This window comes from Pinus tabuliformis, chromosome 6, assembly GCF_031772625.1.
Source record: "Pinus tabuliformis cultivar Carrire ecotype Pingquan chromosome 6, CPIR1, whole genome shotgun sequence".
NCBI lineage: Eukaryota > Viridiplantae > Streptophyta > Pinopsida > Pinales > Pinaceae > Pinus > Pinus tabuliformis.
Genome location: NC_142292.1, coordinates 1,675,504,774 through 1,675,526,086, shown reverse-complemented (window position 1 = coordinate 1,675,526,086; position 21,313 = coordinate 1,675,504,774). Strand labels below are relative to the sequence as shown.

The 21,313-nt window shown below is 40.2% G+C and overlaps 1 protein-coding gene across 2 annotated transcripts in view; it reads left to right on the top strand.

Moving 5' to 3' along the window:
* LOC149265403 (ubiquitin-associated (UBA)/TS-N domain-containing protein) overlaps positions 1 to 21,313 on the top strand; it is a 211,635-nt gene that overhangs the window by 131,919 nt on the left and 58,403 nt on the right. The window contains exons 10-11 of one of the 2 annotated variants that reach the window (XM_089429360.1): positions 302 to 385; positions 543 to 620. The exons of the other annotated variant lie outside the window; for it this stretch is intronic. Coding sequence (XP_089285486.1) covers positions 302 to 385; positions 543 to 620 — 162 coding nt within the window. The remainder of the gene's footprint in view (positions 1 to 301; positions 386 to 542; positions 621 to 21,313) is intronic. 2 annotated transcript variants of the gene reach the window in all.

Below are 21,313 nucleotides of genomic sequence, written 5' to 3'. Positions count from 1 at the left end.
AATAGTGCAATTTTATTATTTACTATAACCTTTTATTTGAAACCTTGAATGTTTGAAACTCTTTTTCTTATTTTTTGGGTGTGTAAAAGATACAGTTTATAAACTGGAGTCTTTCTGGATACTAATTTTGGCCTTCAGTATTTGAGGCCTTTTTGAAGGTATATGTTATTCGACCATATGATGACATATCTCCTGTTTGGAATCATATATCTCACTAGCTTAGATGTTAATATTTCAAGTCATATCGATTCGTAGAAAATGAACAGTTTCTGATGGTCTTTATGATGCAAGACTCAAGTAGGCTGAGAGAAGGCGGAAGTTAGGATTGCCTGCTGAAGACCCAAATAAAGTTAAAACTCCCCCACCTGCAGCTGAGGAAACAAAGGTAAGATGAGTAGATTTTCCACTTTGACAAAACCAGAGCCTGCTGTACCAATTTTTTATTCACATATGTTCAAAATGATCCAGCATGCAATGAAAAAGTTTTGACGAATGTTGAGTAAGTTGTTCTTTGTTAAGTTCAGCCTGATGTGTGGGTGCAGATTTCATTGCCAGTGAGACCAGCAACAAAGGCAGAACAAATGCGTAACTGTCTCCGCTCGCTTAAACAGAGCCATAAGGTGCTGTAATCACTAGTTTATGCTTTTTGATGTGCTGATATGTTTCAATGATTTGACCTCAGGAGGACCATGTGAAGCTACTTTTGTGAATTATGTTTGCTGAGAATATAATCACAATAATAAAAATATTAATAATCATAATAATGATTAATTAAATAATCATTAGTTGCTGAAGAGGCATATGTTAAAGGTTCTCAACATCTCATGCTCAGTGGGTTTTCGCGTTCGTTAGTAGTAGCACTTTTTATGGTTGAGAAACACAGTGAAAATAATGATATCTTTTAGAAATTTATACATCTTTATGTGGAGTTGAACATTTTCCTTGTCAGTCTTTGCTGTTACCAACTTCCCATATATTCAATTGCCATTGTCCATTCCTTATGTGGCATTGGTATTGAAAAAATAAACAACTAGGTCCAATGTTAATATCTTATTTATCTGATGACTGTATTTGTAATAAGTTATAAAATTTTAGTATATAACTGTTAGGATGGCATTAGAGAGAATTAATGTCAATCTCAGTTAGGTGCTTAGACCACCTTAGCCATCGCAGGGTGCTATAAATGATATAGTGTCTGATGAGATAGCAGACCATGGGCATTGCAGGGCCAGATAATGTTTGTATTATGTAGGTCCATGGGCATGAGTGTAACAAGCACAAAGAAGGTAGAGCTTCTTCCACAACAGGAAAGCAATGGTGGCTTTTCATGTGGTCTCTCTTGTTGAGGAATCTAGGGCATCTGAATTTTGATTAGATTCTTCTAGCAATGATAGCAATTTGTGAAGTACTTTTACTTTTCTTGTTAACACGATCTTCTTCTTATTATTATTGTATGTTCTCTTACTTCATCAAATAGTTACCAAAACACGAGAGACAAGAACGAAATATTTTGGCTCTTTGCCAGGGAAAAACCTCTCTCCTAGAGAGGAAAACCCTTCTTTGAATTTCTCTTATTGAAGCCTTGATTGACAAATTCCAAACACTAGACCCTTGACTTTATCATGCTTCCAAGACCTTGTCACTTGCTCCTTTTAGTCACCTTATGTTGATCTTCCTTTCTGCACTGCTTTGCACCAGAACTAGGGAAACTCGGTCCCAAGTCTAATAGCCTTTTATAGTAGGCTTCTTTCCAGTCTTCCTTAGATTTAAACTCAGTCTTCTGAAGACTCCCTTTTCGATCTCTTTTGTGCACACTTGATACACCAGGTCAAGTTCTTGTCTTTACTGTGGAAAACTTTCCTTCTCGCTGTATATGTTTTGGTCTCTTCTAGATCAAGACAGAGACTAATGTTGTCTCTCCTTTTCGTACTTCGCAGTCCCTTACTTCTGTGGTATGGTTTTTCCTTTTTTCGCAATTCTTTCCAGCACTAGATAACAGACTTTGTGTCTCTCCTTGTTCGCAATTCTTTCCAACACTAGATAACAGACTTTGTGACCACTAGATATCAGACTTCATGACTGTCTCTTTCCTGAAGTGAACCTCGGTCTATCTCAGTGATGTGAGGTAGGTACAGACCCGAAGCATAATTCTCAAATTACTGCATTATATTTCCTTTTGTTCTTCACTGAGTTGTCTTTTATTAATGCGCTGGAACGTTGACTTCTTCGCACTTGTTCTCAGAGCTTGACCGAATCTGATATCCAAATGAGGACGCAGTTCCACCTTTATATATATGGACTGTCTTCCTCTTCTAGGCCGACTTATCTTCTGTGGGTAGGCCGACTTCATCAAGGGATAGTTTGATCATATTTGAGCCGACTTTATGGAGTTTCTTGACAAGGTCTTGGAGCATATAATTACTTCAATAAATTTCCCTTTTTCAAGTGTAACAATACTTCATGACTCTAAACTATATTTATGACAATATGACAAATCCCTAAAGACATCAAGAAGAAGTCTTTGACCTATAAAACTTCTTGCTCATGAAACCCATGAGGCAAGCATTACAAAATATATTTTGTCTTTGTCTCTTCATTACATAGATTAATAATTACTTAGTCCATATGAAGACCGAACCTAGTTACACTTTCTTCAACATCTCTCAGCACACAACAATGACTGTCCCATGAACCAGATTCTGACAGTTAGGTACTAGCAAATAGACGACCAACATTTGAGGAAACCAACTGGTGAAACAACTCTAAAATAATTCTGACAATAGGTGTGGTCACCAGTAGTATGTACAACAAGAAGGGTAGTTAAATAATAAGATGTTGCAGATGAAATTTTGGCAACAACAATTCTAGTAGCAGGCAACAACAATTCTAGTAGTTCATAGATTCATGAAGTAAAGTTCTGAACAGTGCTTTGTCAGTTTTGATCCTTCCGGCAGGAAACGAGGCGTAGATTTGGGAAATAAAATTCTAGACTGAGTCTGACTGGGAGAGACCTCGACAAAAGGTAGCTGAATTTATTAGAAGGCTTACTAATGTTTTGGAATGTGATAGCGTGAGAAAATTATGAAATTTTCTGGGTGGTAGTAGTCCAATATGACCTGTTTACAACATGCAGGAAATTGTCAAGCAAGGTTGTAACGCTGCAGGATTGTGGCCAATTAAGGCACATGAGAAAACATGAATTGTTGCCAGAGCATGCAGATGATTCAGGTTATGGCACTCTGGGATCATGGCAGAGGAAGATACATGATGGACAGACAGAAATTATGGCCAGCACACACAACTGAGAGTCACATGGAGAACATCAGGGTAGGAAAGGTATCTTGGTCTGAGTTGGTGTTGTTGAGAAGACGTGCTACTAAAGATATTTACCAAGACAGAGGAGAGGTAGGATTCTAGGTTTTGGTGCATGAGTTGATATTGGTTGAAATTGTTGGACACCTAATCCTCAATGGGTTAGTGTGGAAGCCGAATAGACAAAAAGAAGTCAAATAGACCTTGGGATGTGAAACCCAACGGTCAAACCATGTACTATAAATGGATATCAGTTGTTAATAAAAATGGATTCTCATGTTTTATCTTTCATATTCTATTGCTGCCCATGTGTGTTTAACATGGTATCAGAGTTGGTATGTTCATAACCCGCTCAATCTTAAGTGAGCCACTTGTTTCTGTGACCTTTACGTCTATTCTACAATCAGACCTACGTTGCTCAGAAACGCCATTTTAGTGAGCCTGCCAGCACTAACATATAAATTATGTGGCCATGAGTGTTTGTCAGTCCTTAACGCTCAACACTGCCATATGCTAATTCCTTCCATTTTTCAAGTTTTCCATTATTGCATAACACTCCTCTGGAAATGAAAATGGTTTCAACAGTTACTCTGCTGAACCATTGTATGTGAAGACGAATTCCATAAGACTCTCTTCTGCGTTACTTGACCTCTGGCACTGTATACGCTGCACCTGACTCTTTGGCTATTTTAATGCCCCTGCTAAATCCTGAACTCTCTGTGGTTATCAATGATATCTGGTTTTGACTGTCTCAACAACTTTAGTGTGTTCTACCCATCAATTTAGAATTTCATTAAATTTGAATAATAAATTTCCATTTTAAAGAAATGGCTCTGAATGCTCTGTATTTATCGATTTCTTGGACTCAAATTAAAGAAATTTGTGTGTGATTTATCGATTTCTTGACTTGCATTACAAAGAAATTTCGGTTCAAGCCTATATACTTTGGCCTATCGACGTGGCTGATGAGAGGAAGACCATATGCGTCCGCAGCACCCAGCGACTAGTCTAACGATTTCAGTAAATTTGGTCTCGGGATTCTAAGAATGGCCCGAAGGACTTCAACCCTCCAGTCATGTGAAAGAGCTATTTGAGGCTTCCATTAAGGAAGCGCCTTCTTCGTAACGGGAAAAGCATTGGCACGGGCTGCTGTGACGTTGAGGTCAATTTGTTGGAGTGTGTATTCAAAACCCTGTGCGTACGATGATCGAAACTCCTGTAATGAGAGGCCGATTACATACAGCTGCTGGTAATGGTATGTATATGTGGTATATGCATTGAACTTATATACATTCCGCATTAACTTACTCTTGAAGGCCGATATATGCATTATGGTGGGCATATATGCATTGAAATTTTTTCAAAGGTCAATCAGATGATTCTTTTAGAAATAAAGGCGAAATCCGAGATGTTACAAAGGTTGCCAGTTGGATTGTTGGACAGTTCGGTATTTTACTACCTCAACTTCATTGTTTATGTCTTGTTTGTTATCTTTGTTAGTCCAGCCTAGCGTTTTTCTATATTAGATGACGCCTAGGCATGAATGGAGTTATCATGAGTCAGTGAGAGACGTTTGACACGCGTCGTTTCTGCCATTCAGCAAGTGCAACAGGCCACACTCAGATTCTCCGAAAGCAACAATACCAACGTGCCAACTCAAATGCCAATGTCCTCTCACTTCTCACGTTTCATGAAAGACCCGTCGCAGGTTCGATCCTTGGCTGGAATGAACAATTTCGCGAAATGTATTTTGGTTGTGTAATGCTCGAATTGGAGAAAATCGATGGCCAAATGCAATTCAACTCCCAGTTCTTGCACATTCACTATGCCGTTCCATTGGCTTGCAATCGTATGAAGCAGAGAGTATGATGTAGAAGACCGGTTGGTATTCTATGGTATATTGAATGATGAATGTTTGCTTTGGGACTTGAACTGTTTTGAAGACCATTTTACATGTGTTCATTGAATAATGGTATGCTGGAAACTCATTTAGGAGTATCCTTATATGTTCACTGATGTACGTTGGAAATCATGAGTGTTTAACAAAATGAGTACAAGAAGTTGCAGGCATGTACACATTAAATAGAATGCAGGCCATTCTTTATGGAGCCAAGTCGAAACTTTGAATTTGTTAAGAAAAATTATCGGGAGCTGTCAAGAGCAGAGGATAGATAAAATCAGGGCGATGCTGCAAGGAAACTACAAATGCCTATTCAAAATTCCATCAATTGCATTTGAGTAGCACACCAGGAAGTTTATTGTGTAAAGGAATCTCGAAAATCCTGTCATTTGATGCGACTGTAGCTGTAGGTCAAATCCAGGGCTTACGCATGATGATGGATGCTGTGACGAGAAGAGCCCCCATCTGCATCAGACGCCAGCGAGAAAGAGGTGTCGTGTGTAATTTTTGCTTGAAGCCGACGCGCGTGCTTGTGGAGAAGGAATAGCCAGGTAGGCAATAGGTTCGAAGCCGACGCGCTCGCCTGTGGAGAATTTCTTGAAAAGTTTTTATTGTTTTCTTTGAAGAAAGTGGCAAGATTAGAGAATATTGATTTGTACCCTAGTCAAAGTATTTATATATGGGCATTCAAGCACTGTTCATGACATGGTGCTATAGTTGTTGAAGTTTTGATAACCATCATTTCTGCTTTGAAAGTGAAGGAGTATTTGAAGGATCCAAGCAAGTTTGTAGTTGCTGTTGCCCCAGTTGTGGCATTGTATTTAAAACTCATTATAGTGCATTGGTCACTTGATTCGACTGTTGCAGAAAGGGTTTGGTGGGCTGATTGTAATCTTTTATGGAGAAAAGTTTAGTCGGTTGTATTGTCAGAACATAATGCTGGTCATGAGTAAACTCTTATTTTTTATGTAATAGATTGTAATTGGTGCTTGCTGGTTGCACACTGATCATCTACTGCACATTTATAAAGGATATTGCTAGTGGGTATTACTTTTCTGCATTAAGTAGTAGTTATCAATTTTTAAGGTGTAATTCTGACATTGAAGAAAAAATGGCCAGAATCAATGAAGTAATAGAGTTCCTCAAAACTCTGATATTGTCTTCCACTCATTATACATTAAAAATCAGCAAAGTTTCTCTCACAGAGATTCAGGTTTGTGTACAAAATGCACAAGGGAAAATTGATTTTTTGCAGCTCGGATCTCAGCTACAACAAGAAGAATTAAAAAAGAGGAGTCATTCTGAACATGTTTCTGTTCAGAACATTGAGACTGCAACCCGTCAGAAGCAAGTCAATAATGTCACAGTTGGTTCAAATTTAGTACCCAATAAAGCAGCAGTTGTACATGCAGATGCAGAAACTCATTCTGCACTTCCCACACCCATCATCAGACCTTGGGAACAACTTGCTCACAACAAGCACAGAACTGGTCTTGGATATGACAAGGATTTGTCCTTTCATATTCCAGACTACTCAAAGCCAATTCAATTTCAAACTGCTAGATTTCTTGAGGATGATTCATCTTCACTTGTTCTTCATGACAGTTCACCTCCAGCTGTTCCAGATTCTTCCCCTCTTCCACAGCAAGAACAACAACAACAGATTGTGAAATGGAAACACTGTGACCGAGTTGGTCATCTGAAATATCACTGTTTTGATCTTCATCCATGTAAGCACTGTCATAAAACCATCCATTTTTCACACAGATGCTTCAGAAACAAACGTCCTGCAAGAACAATGATTCATCTTGGATGGATCGCTTCTTGGCAATGGCCATCAACAACCAAGAAGATATTCCAATCGCATGTCAGAACTTCTTCCAGAGTATTGAATAGTCTTGCAGTTGAGTTTTCTCTGTCATCTCACCTTGTATCTGACAGGGGGGAAATGATGGTCATGTACAAGCTTCAAAGTCACATCAAGTGAGCCTGAGCCACAACCTGCCACACCAGTTTCAGAGTTGTAGGCAGAGACAAAGATGCCCCTGAGCATGCCTTCAATTGGTAATCTGGGACACTTCCTCTAGCAAAAGACTTCAGCTTCTTGCCAGTTTTAGAAGAGTTCCAGGAATTGCATTAAGCATTCCAGAGTTGTTGGTCATCCTTAAACCATAACAGGTTGAGACTTCCCTTTTCAGGTTGAAGTTCTCCCTTTTATGCGGGGTGAGACCTCCCTTTATTGGTTGAAGGTTTCCCTATACAAAACAATAGGAGCACTTCATCTAGCAGAAGACTTCAGCTTCTTGCCAGTTTTGGAAGAGTTCCAGGAACTGCACTAAGCGTTCCAGTGTTGGTGGTCATCCTTAAACCACTGCCCTTTATACCAACATTTCAGAGAGCACATTCAGCCTAGTGCTGCCATGCATTTTTTCACATTTTGTATTACAACTCTCTTCTTGGACTCATACATAACCCTTCGGATTAAGGGGGGAAATGTTGGACACCTAATCCTCAATGGGTTAGTGCAGAAGCCGAATAGCCAAAAAGAAGTCCAAAAGACCTTGGGATGTGAAACCCAACGGTCAAACCATGTACTATAAATGTATATCAGTTGTTAATAAAAATGGATTCTCATGTTTTATCTTTCATATTCTATTGCTGCCCATGTGTATTTAACAGAAATCCTGAAAATGTGTTGATTTTGGTTACAAGGATTGTTGAACATTTATTGTGGCATTGGGCGCGATGATGGCTTTGTAAATGTGAGAGCATGGCATTGCATGATTGAGGTTGGGGCTGGCATGTGATGGGCATGCAGGAATTATGGCTAGCGAATGCTCACAGATGGTTGGGGCACCGCATGATTGAGGCTTAGGACAGGTGCACCAATGGGCATGTACTTGTGGCCACAGTAGCCACATAGAAGTCTTATGGAGCTTTGGAGCAGAAAATATATAGTTACTTAGAAGATTTTCCAGGCAAGAGAAGGAAAGGTATGATTTAAAATTTCTGGCACATATGAATTTTTGAAAACCTCAAGAATGTGTTGATTTTGGTCACAATGGTTGGTCATCATTTATTGTGGTATTGGGCCTAATGGCATGTCAAGTTTTTTGGTGTTGAGAGTATGATCTCAACACTAGGTCACAAATACATTCCCTTGTTTGGTCTGTAAGTTTTACACACACCGGCATGGAAAAAATACACATACAAGTTAGAAATAATGGATTCGTATATAGTTAGGTGATTCAATGTCTTATTACATAGTAGAAGTGGAGTACATTTCATAAGTTGAACTCCACAATACCTAACTGTTTAGCTACTACATAAAAGAATCATTTTTACATGAATTGATTACTAAGTATTTATTAGGCCTAAGTCCTAATTATGGAGTCTAAGTTATAATTATAACCGTTATATCTAACACCCTCCCATAATCGTCATTTTATATGTTTGTTCAAATATAAACAAACAAAAGCTTTGGACAAGCAAGATGTTCACAACCCACAAGTTAAGATATCCAAATGGCTGGAAGTGAACTATATTTTGTAACACTGATGAAGTAGAAATTACGTCACTATCCTTCTACTCACTAGCTGAATGAAAGCCTATGTTGGCTAAATAATCAACCTTTCCACCTGTTATGAATAAAAAATTCATAAAAAATTAATTAATAAATAATATTACAATAATAACATTAATAATAAATCAATTAAATTAATTAATTAATGGCCCATTAATTATGAAAGGGCAAAGGTCAAGAGTTGTGACCATTCACTTTTGTGGCTAGTCAATGCCTATATAGGCACACTGACATGAAGGATTGTAAGCACCATTCAGTTTTTAATAATAATACACAACTACTTATTACATTGACTTATAGAGTCTACACACAATTACCTTGCATACCGATGTTCTTTTCTCCTATAGTGGTATCAGATCCATCGAGTCCTTTGGACATTAACCGCTGCATAGTCTCTATATTAAGCCGGAGATCTTGAAATCATGGGAACATATGAATATATGACTACTCGCGAATTATTACTGGAAATGAAAGGAATACTGGAAAAATCAATAAAATGTTTTGAAGTATATTCAAGATCTATAACCGAAGAGACTAACACTAAAGAATGTTCTAATCGAGAAAATGATGTTGAACGTGTTGAATTAGGATCTCTTCATGGTGACATAAATTACGTTGGGTCTGAAAATATGAAGTGTGAGATCACTCTTCAGCGAGGGCTAAATATGTGTAGAATTTCCAATCAAGAACATGCATCTTCAGCGATTAAGGCTAAATTACATAACCATCTAGTTTCAAAGCTTGAAGCATTGGTTTCTCAAAATGAAAGTCCTAATAAGGAGAAATATGATATTTCTTCATCACCTAGTTTGAACAAGACTACTTTACAATACCGTGATTGCAATGAATTAAGTTCCTTATCAATTAGAGACTTTACATCACGCAACAATTCATCAGTCTCGGAAAACAAACATAATATTATTAAGAATGAAGTGTCAAATCAAAACTTGTTGCTTTATGTGCCTTTGCTTCTACAACTTCCCTAAAAAAAAACATTCAAAGATCTCTAGACGAGGCATCAAATTCGTACCTAGTGTAATCTCAAAATCCCTCTTTCGAACCCAAGCCATATCTTGTATCCTGCAATTCGATTCAATTGCCCCCTGTGCTCACTGTATTAGTGCAAGTCCTTTTCATTTTTCTCATTGTTCCACTGCATACTTGTCATTCTTGCGTTGTAACTCTCTCAAAGTCTGCTGTAACCCCTGTTCCTCTACCGCTGAGACTCTGCTATTGCCGTGCCTGTCCACCACACCCTTTATCTGTTGTTATGCTGTTGTTGCTTACCACTTGTTGGCAACGCTAATCCATACGTCGTTCCCGACCACATCATAGAACCAGCCACAGTCACCGGTTCCTAATAGTCACACCGAGTTGGTGTTCCAAACCGCTGCTTCACGTCTGCATCCCATCACCTCGTCTACCGCAGGTCAATTCCCCTTGGCCGTCATACTCCCAGTCACTTTCCTCGTTGCGCCCGTTCCCCATTTCCACTGCCAAATTCCGGTCTATGTTGCTCTCTTCTGACCATTGCTGTTGACTCTCAGCTTGACAGTTCGTCTCAAATCTCTACCGTTTCCTCGTCAATCAAAAAAATCGTGCCCAATCCACCACATTTTTTTTCATGCTTGTGACCTTAGTAATTGGTTATAATTGATATTATATATAATGGAGTTATATATTTTTAATTATATAGTTATATAATTGGAATATATATACATACTATATATTCGAAATTATATAACAATATATATTAATTTAAAAAAATATTATTATTTAAAAAAAAAGAGGAAGTGGGTTCTGCAAGAAAAAACAAACACAAAATGGTGAGTAATGAAGAACAGTTCATGGAGTTTAACTGGCAAGGCCAACATTATAAATTATATGTTGTTAACGCTTCCAACTTCAAGGAAGGTACAAATACGCATGAGGGCTTCACCGGGCACAAACAAAGTCAAAGTAAAGATGCCATTCCATAACATTGTGTTCAACCAGAGGAAACCCTTATTATTATGCTTTGAGGACAAAGCATCTCTAAAGGGGTTGGCAATGTTATGAATACAAAATTCATAAAAAAGCATAATTAATAAATAATATTAATAATAAATTAATTAAATTAATTAACTAATGGCCTATTAATTATGAAAGGGGAAAGGTCAAGAGTTGTGACCATTCACCTTCATGGCCAGTCGATGCCTATATAAGCACACCACCATGAAGGGTTGTAAGCACCATTTCATTTATAATAATAATACACAACTACTTATTACACTTACTTACAGAATCTACACACAATTACCTTGCATACTGGCGTTCTTTTCTCCTACACCACCATTATTTAAAAATTGGCTTGTTCATCGAACTCACCTCCTCCATATCTTAGTAGTGCAACACATCAAAATGTTGTGTCTCTAAGGAAGCACCATCTCTTTTATCACCTCATCTCCACCCTCGCTCATGGCCTTCTTTTCATGAATCATTGCAGATAATGCATAATATACCTGCTGTTTACACTGGATGATGCCCAAAGTAGAACAAGTGGCAAGGAGATAAGGAGGAATGACCTTTCTTAGATTGATGACATGTAGTGGTAGAAGAACTTGTATAGTCAAAGGATGTCTCTTGATGAAAAGTGCTTCACTCCATGTATTAATAAGAGGGTACCTTCGTTGCTTAATCATGAAATCACTCCTTAAAGAAAAACATCTCCCTCAAGAAAGCATCTAAAGGTCTTAATGGGGCATTAAACATTTTTGAGGGATATTCTTGATATTTGGAGGTGTGTTTCCAAATTTAGGAGAACTTTTGGGGCTAAGTACAAAGTATTTAATCCATTTTCACATATTTGGAGGCAATGTTATCGGAACTAAATTGTTGCCCAAATCAATAGACACACCAAACTGGGAATTAGTTAGAATTTGTGAAAAGATCAGACCAAAAAACCGATTGACTTAAAAATATATAAAATATTTATATTACAAAGAAAAACATATATATTCATGTGCTTCCATATGAATCCAAACTATGTATACACAAATATGCAAAAGTTTTGTTGAACTTTAAACACCAAATCCGATTTATTTTTTCTCACAATTATTTTGTTACCCAAAGGATAATCTATGATCGAATTAATTTTGAAATTGTGAAAATTTCTAGACACTGGGTTCAATGCTCTCCGTGTTTCACGACATGGACTAACCGTCTCTCGTGGATACTAACTTTGGTGATTGTAGTGTTAATTTTTAGGGCTATACTATTCTCTGTTGATGATGATTGCATTTATAAACTTTTTCATCATTTACATATTACGTTCACCCCATAACTTCATATCATCATTAGCAATTATGTAGAGAGAACAATAAATAACAATAATGCGGTAGAACAATAAGGATCAATAAAAGAAAAGCATACACAGTAGAGAAACGAGGATTTAGGTCAGAGACCAGGACAAAACCCACAAAGGGGAAAATCCAACCAACTTCTTCTATTAGATATTAATCAAATGTTCAGTGGAGATATAGAATACAATGAGACATAGTCTTACAATAATAATCACAATAGGCCACCTAGGGCCAATCGTGGATCAACAACAAGCATCCCTCTCAACATTGTCATAAGCATCACTATCATATACATCACGGTCATAAGCGTTATTACCCACCACCAGTGGGTGACCTTTATAGGAGAAATTTTCTCCTAGATTTGTCTTTAGCCAGCAGCTAGTAGCCCCTTGCAGCCATTAGATAGGTCGATGTGCCACCATTCTCCGCCACTTGAGCTAGCCATTGTGTGCCCTCGCCCATCTGTTATGATTGTATGTTTGAAGGTGGGCCTTCCAACATATGTTATGATTGAATGTTCGTATGTTATGCTTGTTTTTATTGGGCATATTTGGACATGGATTAGTGGGGGGATTCCTCGGAAAGAATGGGCTTGAATTGTACTCTTGTTCCTTTGTCCCAACTTCGGGGTTAATCTTGTATCCTAGTCTCGTGCGATCTCCTCTATTGTCTACCAGCTTTAGGAGTGGCACTAGATGGAAACTCTAATTTTGGTTGCGTGGTCCTGCTTCTTGACACCATATATCTCACTCCTATCCTCTCATTATAACCCCTTTTCACACTTTTTATATTCGGGTCCACATTTGTTCATTAGGTCGACAAGGTGTTAGCCTCCCCCTCCCCTTGTCTACACTTTCGGTCAGGCCTGCAATGATGCCCCAGAGGTTGATGCAGCTAGAAAGAAGGTTAAAAGCATAATTTGGCCACTTACAACAGGAAATGTACCACAAGATGCAAAAGATGGTTAGGACATAAAAAGTTAGCGCATGGGCAAAAGCCAAGGATGAGCTCTACCCCCTATCACTATGGCCACCACCCTGGTTCCTAAGGCCCCTATGAGTGCCCCTTGCATCTCTAAGGAACCCATGATTGTCACAACCCCTGGTGGGCGATGAACTGCCCAACCTTAAAAGGGTAATCACTGCTTCATCATACGCATCATGCTTTCATTCCCTGGAGCCCTAAGCAGTAAAATGAAGAAAAACCAATAAAAGGAAAAAGGCATATGAAGAAGGGTGGAAAAAGAAAGGCCGGGGTAACTCATGTACCACAATTGTCCCTCCTACATTCATATACTCACGGTGTGGGCTTCCGTCATTATAGCTTCCCTTGTACCATGGCATGTGGCTTGTAGCCTTCCCTATTGCCCCACTCTATTTCATCATCACTTCACATGACACCTACCATTTGATGGATGTACCATGGAACTGTCACTCCCTTAGAGGTTGAAACCAACTAATAGGGCCCTTCGTTTACCTCTCTTGTTGAGCAAAGTAAAACCTGAACATTCTAAAGTCCATTTGGAAGGGCATGCCACTATCAAGTGTCCACTTTTGCCCTTGATTAGCAAGCTTATTTACTTGATTTCCCTAATGATTGGTTATACTGGAAGGTGAGGAGACACATTGAATCTTATACAACAAAGCATTGATTACTATACTGGCTTCTTCAACACCACACATTCCGTGTTCATGCCCCAGCTATATAGAGATGATGATGCAATTGAACCCCGTTGCCTAGCCAGCCACACATTTGCACCCAACACTTGGCAGCTGATCCAGGGCCTAGATGAGGCTTTGTCTCATCCGGAGAGACATGAGAGGGAAAACATCATCTACTAGCCCTCACTAATAGAGCATCGACTTGTTATTGAGCCACTGGAGACCCATGAGACCATTGATTGTGCTCCACAACCATTTGGGGGCACAACAGGATGTTTTGCTTGGAAATCATGGGGCAACCCCCTTGATCATCATTTATGGAGCCCTCCTCTTGGCCTTCCAATGACCCTATTACTCCATGTTACATTATTTTAGCCCTCTTGGGATGGCTTATCATTCACTTTAGTAGCTATTTGGCACTTATAGGACTCGTCTTGGCCTTCCAACAACCCATCTTACTCCATTTTACACTATTTCATTCCTCTTGGGATGGCTTATCATTCATTTTAGTAGCTATTTGGTGGGCTTGTCACCAAAGACATGTATTTTGCACATTAAAATATTATTAGGGGCTTAATTAGGCCAAATCAAACTTGAGGTGCCTTGTATAAATTAAAAAGGCCTCATTTGTGTTGATCATCACACTTGGGATTTTTGTCCATCTCATTAGAGATTTTCAACTTGCAATTTGTGGAATTATTTTGGATGAATAAATGCATTTTGATGTGTGGAAAAATTTCGGTATCTCTCTTGGGGCTTCTCTTGGGCATTATTGTGGATGGATATACTCTTCATTGTCTTGTAAGTACCTTTTTAATGCTATATATATGAAATAATAAATGTCTAATGCATGGAATTTTTGTCTTATGGTTATTATTGTGCCCTAATTCATGAAAGATTGGTTAAGGCCTTGATGCTATGGGAAAATTTTGCATGTGTTACTCATAAGATAATGAAAGAATGAATGTTCCTATAGGATAATTTGCATGTGCATTCTTGAAGCTCCATAACAATTGCCATTGAAGTATAAAAGTCTAAAGTTGTCATGTAGTTGCATCCATAGAGAGTGAAGCTGCTTCTTTAGACAACCTTGAAGAGCAAAGTTCCCAAATCTTGATCACTCTGGCTCATATCTTACCAATTGCTAGGCATTAGTCCTAGATCATTGGTGATCACGTTAACACATAAACATCATTCTTTTCATCTCTTTCTCTCTTTTATTCTTCGTCCCTTTAAGGATAAGGAGGCTTTCTAGAGCTTGGTGCGAAATTTTAGGAAGGAGGAATTTTTGGATTTCATCTAGACAAGACTCTTCCTTAGTGTCTCCTCTAGGCGTCCACAAGTTTTGAATGGATTTCAACTGTGGAATTTTAATTGAATTGATGCCCTACCTATCACACCAAGTGGGAACCCTAGAGGCTATTTTTCAACTCAGGGATTCCTTCAAGGTTCATGCTTTAGTAGCATATCGTTCAAAACCTTTTCTCTTGACTATCTTGACCTTGGATTAACTCTTACTTTGTCAAATATCTCAACCCTAGGTCTCGTATGGTCTTTCTCTCAAGGGGTTTTTTGTGGAAAGTCATCTTAGCTTCTCCGAAAGCTCACACTTTAATTGAATCTTTCCATTGAATGAGCCATCGTTGCCTCACTTAGACATATTAATCATAAGTGAGGGATACTAGGACTCCTCCCATCGATGAAAATCCGAGAAGAGAAGGGGACATAGGCTATGTGTTGGAATTTCTAATTCTAACCTGTTAGAAATTCTTCCTGCACTATTTGGTTTAGTTCACCTACTTGTTTAATTTCTTAACAAGTAATTTAACCATAAGAATACTGAAAATAAACACAAGTACAATCTCAACATCTACAAATCATCAATTGAAAGAAAACAAGCACACAAGTGACATCGTTATTTTTGGACAAATGTCCTCGGAAAAACCCAATGCGGGAAAATGGTGCAGCTATTCAAAGGGTTATATTATTATGCAGTCTATCTAAGTACAACTAGTTGCCTAACCGGCTCACTCGACAGAGAAAAATACACAACAACAATAGCTCTATATCCGGAAACAGGTATTCAGAAAACTTGTCCCACAAAACCCTCTCCAGTACAACTGAAGCTCAATGCTGGCCCTTCTGGCCTCTGTGTCAGCCTTCTGCTGACTTGCGTCAACCCCAGGACCCTCTGCGTGAGCCCTCTAAGGCACTGTGCAGCCTCTGGGACCCTCTGCCTCACTCCAGCAGGCTCTACGTGGATGACACAGTCCCTCTGGCCTCTATGCTGTCTCTGCTGGGCTCTGCGTAGCTTGGATTGGTTGCTGCTCTCGCTCTTTTTGCTTCTGTGTTGGTCTCTCAGTATTGTTTCTGCTTCTCTGCCTCGTACTCACTGCCCCTCGCTGCTGATCACTGATTCAACTTTGCTTAGCAACCCTGCTCTAGCAAAATGAATCACTGATCACTCTGGTGTATTCTCCAACTGATCCTCAAGCCTCTTCTTATACTTTTCTCTTTGGTCCACCAACAACCGAGATTAAATCTCTAATCAACGATTAAGATTAGATTTGGCTTGATCCATGACTTTTGGAACCTTCTAACCCAATTTTATATTAATTCCCATTAATATTTTATTTTTCCTAAGTTTAGACTTAGGAATTCGATTAAAAATATTATTTATTTTAATATCTCCCAAACCGGGTACAATTTGTCCAAACCATTTTTGGGTCTTGGAGATCTCTTGTGCTTTAGCCTTTCCACCAATTTTCATGGTTAAAGCACATCCAATGCTACCCTAAATCAACACTCCCTCTTATTTAGGACTGTGCTCTAGTAATACTCTTCACTGAGTATCACTCTGATTATCCGGCACCGGTCCCTGTGCTGATGCTAGGCCTCCCTGCCCAACATCCTCTGCACTGTTGCATCCTATACTGCTGCCCATGGCTCCGCCACTGCCACTATTGCATCCGTACGACAGTTCCCTCTGCATCCGTGCTGTCGCTGGTCCATCCTCCCAACATTGCATCTGCACTGCATCCCCCTCTCATCATGTTGCGTCGTGCTATTGCATACTGCTATTGCACTGCAACTCAGTTATTGAGAAGTAAGTCACTGATCCACCCAACTTCTGACATCCCTGTTAGGCTAGAAACACTTCCGATGCTGAAGCTCCCTTTGCTACTAACAAGTGCTCCCTCTACTGACCTCTGCGCTGCTGCAACAACTCCCTGCATCTCGCACCATTGCACACCTCTCTGTGCCATTCTGTATTGGCGCAACACTCTCGTGCCTCTCGCATTGTTGCAGCCTGCTAGCCTAGTGCTGCCCGGGGATTCTTGCAATGTAGCACTCTCTACCACTTCATCCGCATCCGTCCCTACCTACATCTGCCAGTCTTGCTACTCCTCTTCGGGGCTCCCGTAGCAAGGCATAATCCAAGAGGTTGGGTACCTCAAGGATCCTCCCGCTCATTGCCTGTAGTCCTCCTTACTACAGCTCGATGTCTCTCCACTTCTTCTCAATTGGCACATGAGCACTCATGGCATAATCTTCATCCTCCTCGACTTCCTTTTCCGGCCTCACTGGCATTGCCTTCGAGTCAGAAGCCTCTCCCTTACTCTTCTTCCTCGAACACTGGTTAGCATAGTGACTCAGTTCCCCAAAATGGAAGCACTTGACCTTGTAGATGTCCTTCTTCTTCCTCTTCCCCTGATTTCCCGCAGATGCTAGAGCCGCATCCGCTTCCTTTTCCTTCTTGATCCTGACCCTTTTGCCGCTACTCCCCGCCTTGGTCAGCCGTCTGATCTCTGCTTGACGAAGAGCTGCCCATAGTTCTTCCCAATCCGGAAGACTCGTCCTGCCTAGTATGCTCTGGACAAATGTCTCCCAATAATCGGAGACTGCCTTAAGTGCAGTCCTCACCATCAACTCCTGATCCAGCGTGGCCCCTATGGAAGTTAGCTAGTCACAGATCTCCTTCAACCGACCGAGGAAGACATCTATTTGCTCTCCCTTTTGCATCTGGTAGGACCTTAGCTGGTTCTCCAAGAGCATCTTCCTCTGCACGGAAGTATGTTGGTACAATGTCTTCAAAGTGTCCCACATCTCCTTTGCCGTTTCCTTCTCGACAATATGTGATACCACATGATCCTTGACCCCATCAAGGATTACCAATTGCCTCCTCATACCTTTCATTAGCTATCGGGTCAACTGAGATAGCCATCACTCTCAAGGCGAAGCCCTTGATACGATGTCTGTCTAGAATGGACAAGATACTGGCCTTCTAGACCACAAAGTTGGATGTTCCGTCCAGCCTATCTTGATCTCTTGGCCCATTCACGACCATCTCTCTGCTCTTCACTGTCGACTCCTCTGAGTCTCTCTACCTCCCACCTGGAAGTTTTTAGTTTGACTCTTGTTGAGTCTCTCTACCAATGTTGCACGAAGCGGAAGTGTCATTTTCCAAAAATCTAGGAAGTGAAGCGTCCGTGGAAGCATCTGCTATATATATATATATTTATATTTTTTTGCATTTATACTCAAAACAAACATCCCAAATACCAAATTAGTTGTAGAAGACATGAAAACATGCATATTTTTGCATAAATCAAGATAGATATAACATCCATTGTACATTAATGATTAATTATTAGAGCATCAACCATTTAGATGCATCAACCATCTAGAATCTAGATTCTTCTCCTCTTGTCTAGCCTTTGCCTCTACCTCGATTGTCTAGGGATATTAGTCAACATTGCCCAATTTTGATCAAACTACCTAATTCAAGACTTAAAATATGGTAGAAAAAGCTTACGATGCTTGATCGATGATATTGACTTGATTGAAAGGTAATTTTTTGCTAAGGGCGTGCCGCGTGACAAAGGAGTTCAACAATTAACACCACCAACACTGGGTACATATAGGGCTTGGTGCTCTTGATTAAATGCTAATCGCATACCTTCATACTTGATATAATCTAATGAAATGCGACAATCCCATTGATCCTGAATTCCTGAAAATTGTTAAGTCTGCTGAATTTTGAATAGGATATGAAATTCTATTTTCTCCATATGAAGTCCAATGAGGCTGGAACCACTCTCAAACATCCTGAGTCATTTCATGGTAATGTTAAAAATTTAAGTAAAAGGAACATTCTCCTTTATTTTTCATTTTCATCCTTTTACTTTAAGAATTTAACATTACCATGAGGTAGCATCTGCTATATTTATATTTTTTTGCCTTCATTTGTCACCCTAACCCAAGGTGGACCCACCCCCAACAAGCAAACTCACCTAAAATTAAAAAAAAAATTGAAAAAAAAAACGATTTTCTAAACGCTTTTTCGGAAGTGTACGGAAGCATACGCTTCCTCCTCTGAAGCGGTACGCTTCCGACGCCCGAAGCGCCGTTCGAAGCGTGCTTCGACATTTCGGAAGCGCCACGCTTCTGAAAAGTCCAGGAAGCGACAAAAAATTCGGAAGCGGCGCTTCCAAATTTCGGAAGCGCAGTTCCGGCCAAGCTTCCTAGGCGCTTCCGTACGGGACGCGCTTCGGGGCTTGGAACCGCCGGAGGAGGGGGGGGGCGCTTCGTGCAACATTGCTCTCTACTTCCCGTCTGGAAGTTCTCTTCTGGACTCCCTCTGAGTCTCGATTTCCCTCCTGGAAATCCTTCTGCCAACCGACAAGTCGCCCCTCTCCGATCATCTGTGCAACTGCAACTCTGATCCAGATTCCTTGGCTAGAAATCTGCCTCGGCAGCAACTTCCTCTACCTTGGTCTTGCCCTGTTAGGTACTGTTCTACCACAATACCTCACCAGCTTTGCTCCGCTTTGCTTCGCAAACTACCCACAGCCTCCTATGCCCCAACAACTGAAGGATTGAGCCTCTTGGCTCTGTGCAATCCTGGCACTGGCAAAACAACGCCCTGAGTGAACTGCGTTAGCCCACTTGACCTCTGCGTGGCTCTGCGTGAGCCTGTTTCTGCCCTCCTTAGCCTTTGCGCTGCCTCTCTCTGGCGCAGATTGATGATGCAGTTCCTCTGCGTCACTCTTTCCTCTGTCACTTTCTGCAAGGATCAGCTCTGTCACTCGGGACAATTGAGTCTGCTGCAAATGCTTTGTTAAGCTGATGCCTTCAGTTTTCCTGTGATCTGCAACCACCCTCTGATATCATGTTGGAATTTCTAATTCTAACTCGTTAGAAATTCTTCCTGCACTATCTGGTTTATTTCACCTACTTGTTTAATTTCTTAACAAGTTATTTAACCATATAAATACTAAAAATAAACACAAGTACAGTGTCAACATCTACAGATCATCAACTGAAAGAAAACAAGCACACAAGTGACAACGTTATTTTTGGACGAATGTCCCTAGAAAAACCCAATGCGGGAAAACCGATGTAGCTATTCAGAGGGTTATATTATTATGTAGTCTATCTGAGTACAACTGGGTGCCTAACCGGCTCACCCGACAGAGAAAAATACATGGCAACAATACCTCTATATCCGGAAACAGGTATTCAGAAAACCTGTCCCACGAAACCTTCTCCGGTACAACTTAAGCTCAGCGCTGGCCCTTTTGGCCTCTGCTTCAACCATTTGCTGACCTACGTCAATCCTAGGACCCTCTGAGGCACTATGCAGCCTCTGAGACCCTCTGTGTCACTCCAACAGCCTCTGCGTGGATGACTCAGTCCCTCTGGCCTTTGCGCTGTCTCTGCTGGGCTTTGCGTAGCCTGGACTGGCTGCTGCACTCGCTCTCTCTGCTTCTGTGCTAGTCTCTTAGTATTGTCTTTGCCTCTCTGCCTCGTACTCATTGTCCCTCGCTGTTGATCACTGATTCAACTTTGCTTAGCAACCCCGCTCTAGCAAAATGAATGACTGATCACTCTAGTGTATTCTCCAACTGACCCTCAAGCCTCCTCTTATAATTTTCTCATTGGTCCATCAATGATCGAGATTAAATCTCTAATCAATGGCTAAGATTACATTTGGCTTGATCCGTGACTTTTGGAACCTTCTAACCCAATTTTATATTAATACCCATTAATATTTTATTTTTCCTAAGTTTAGACTTAGGAACTCCATTAAAAATATTAACTATTTTAATATGTCCCAAACCAGGTACAATCTGCGCAAACCATTTCTTGGTCTTGGAGATCTCATGTGCTTTAGCCTCTCCACCAATTTTCATGGCTAGAGCACATCCGATGCTACCCCAAATCAACACTATGGTGACAGTGGCCCTTTGTCCCAAATTATTGTTGTGCCCCCTAGCTTTAGCCTACAAATTAGGCTTGCTGTTCAACAACATTTTTGGCGCCATTGCCAGGGACACGAGACATGTGCCTTGTTCCCATATGACATCATTGATATATCCTTGTGGCGGCCCCATTGGAATAACGAAGCCCTAGTTCTTCATTGAACTTTAAGGTCAATGCTTGTAGGGTGAAACTAACATCTCTCTAGGCATCTCTAATTTCACCCTGGTGACTCCTACATAATTGATATGTG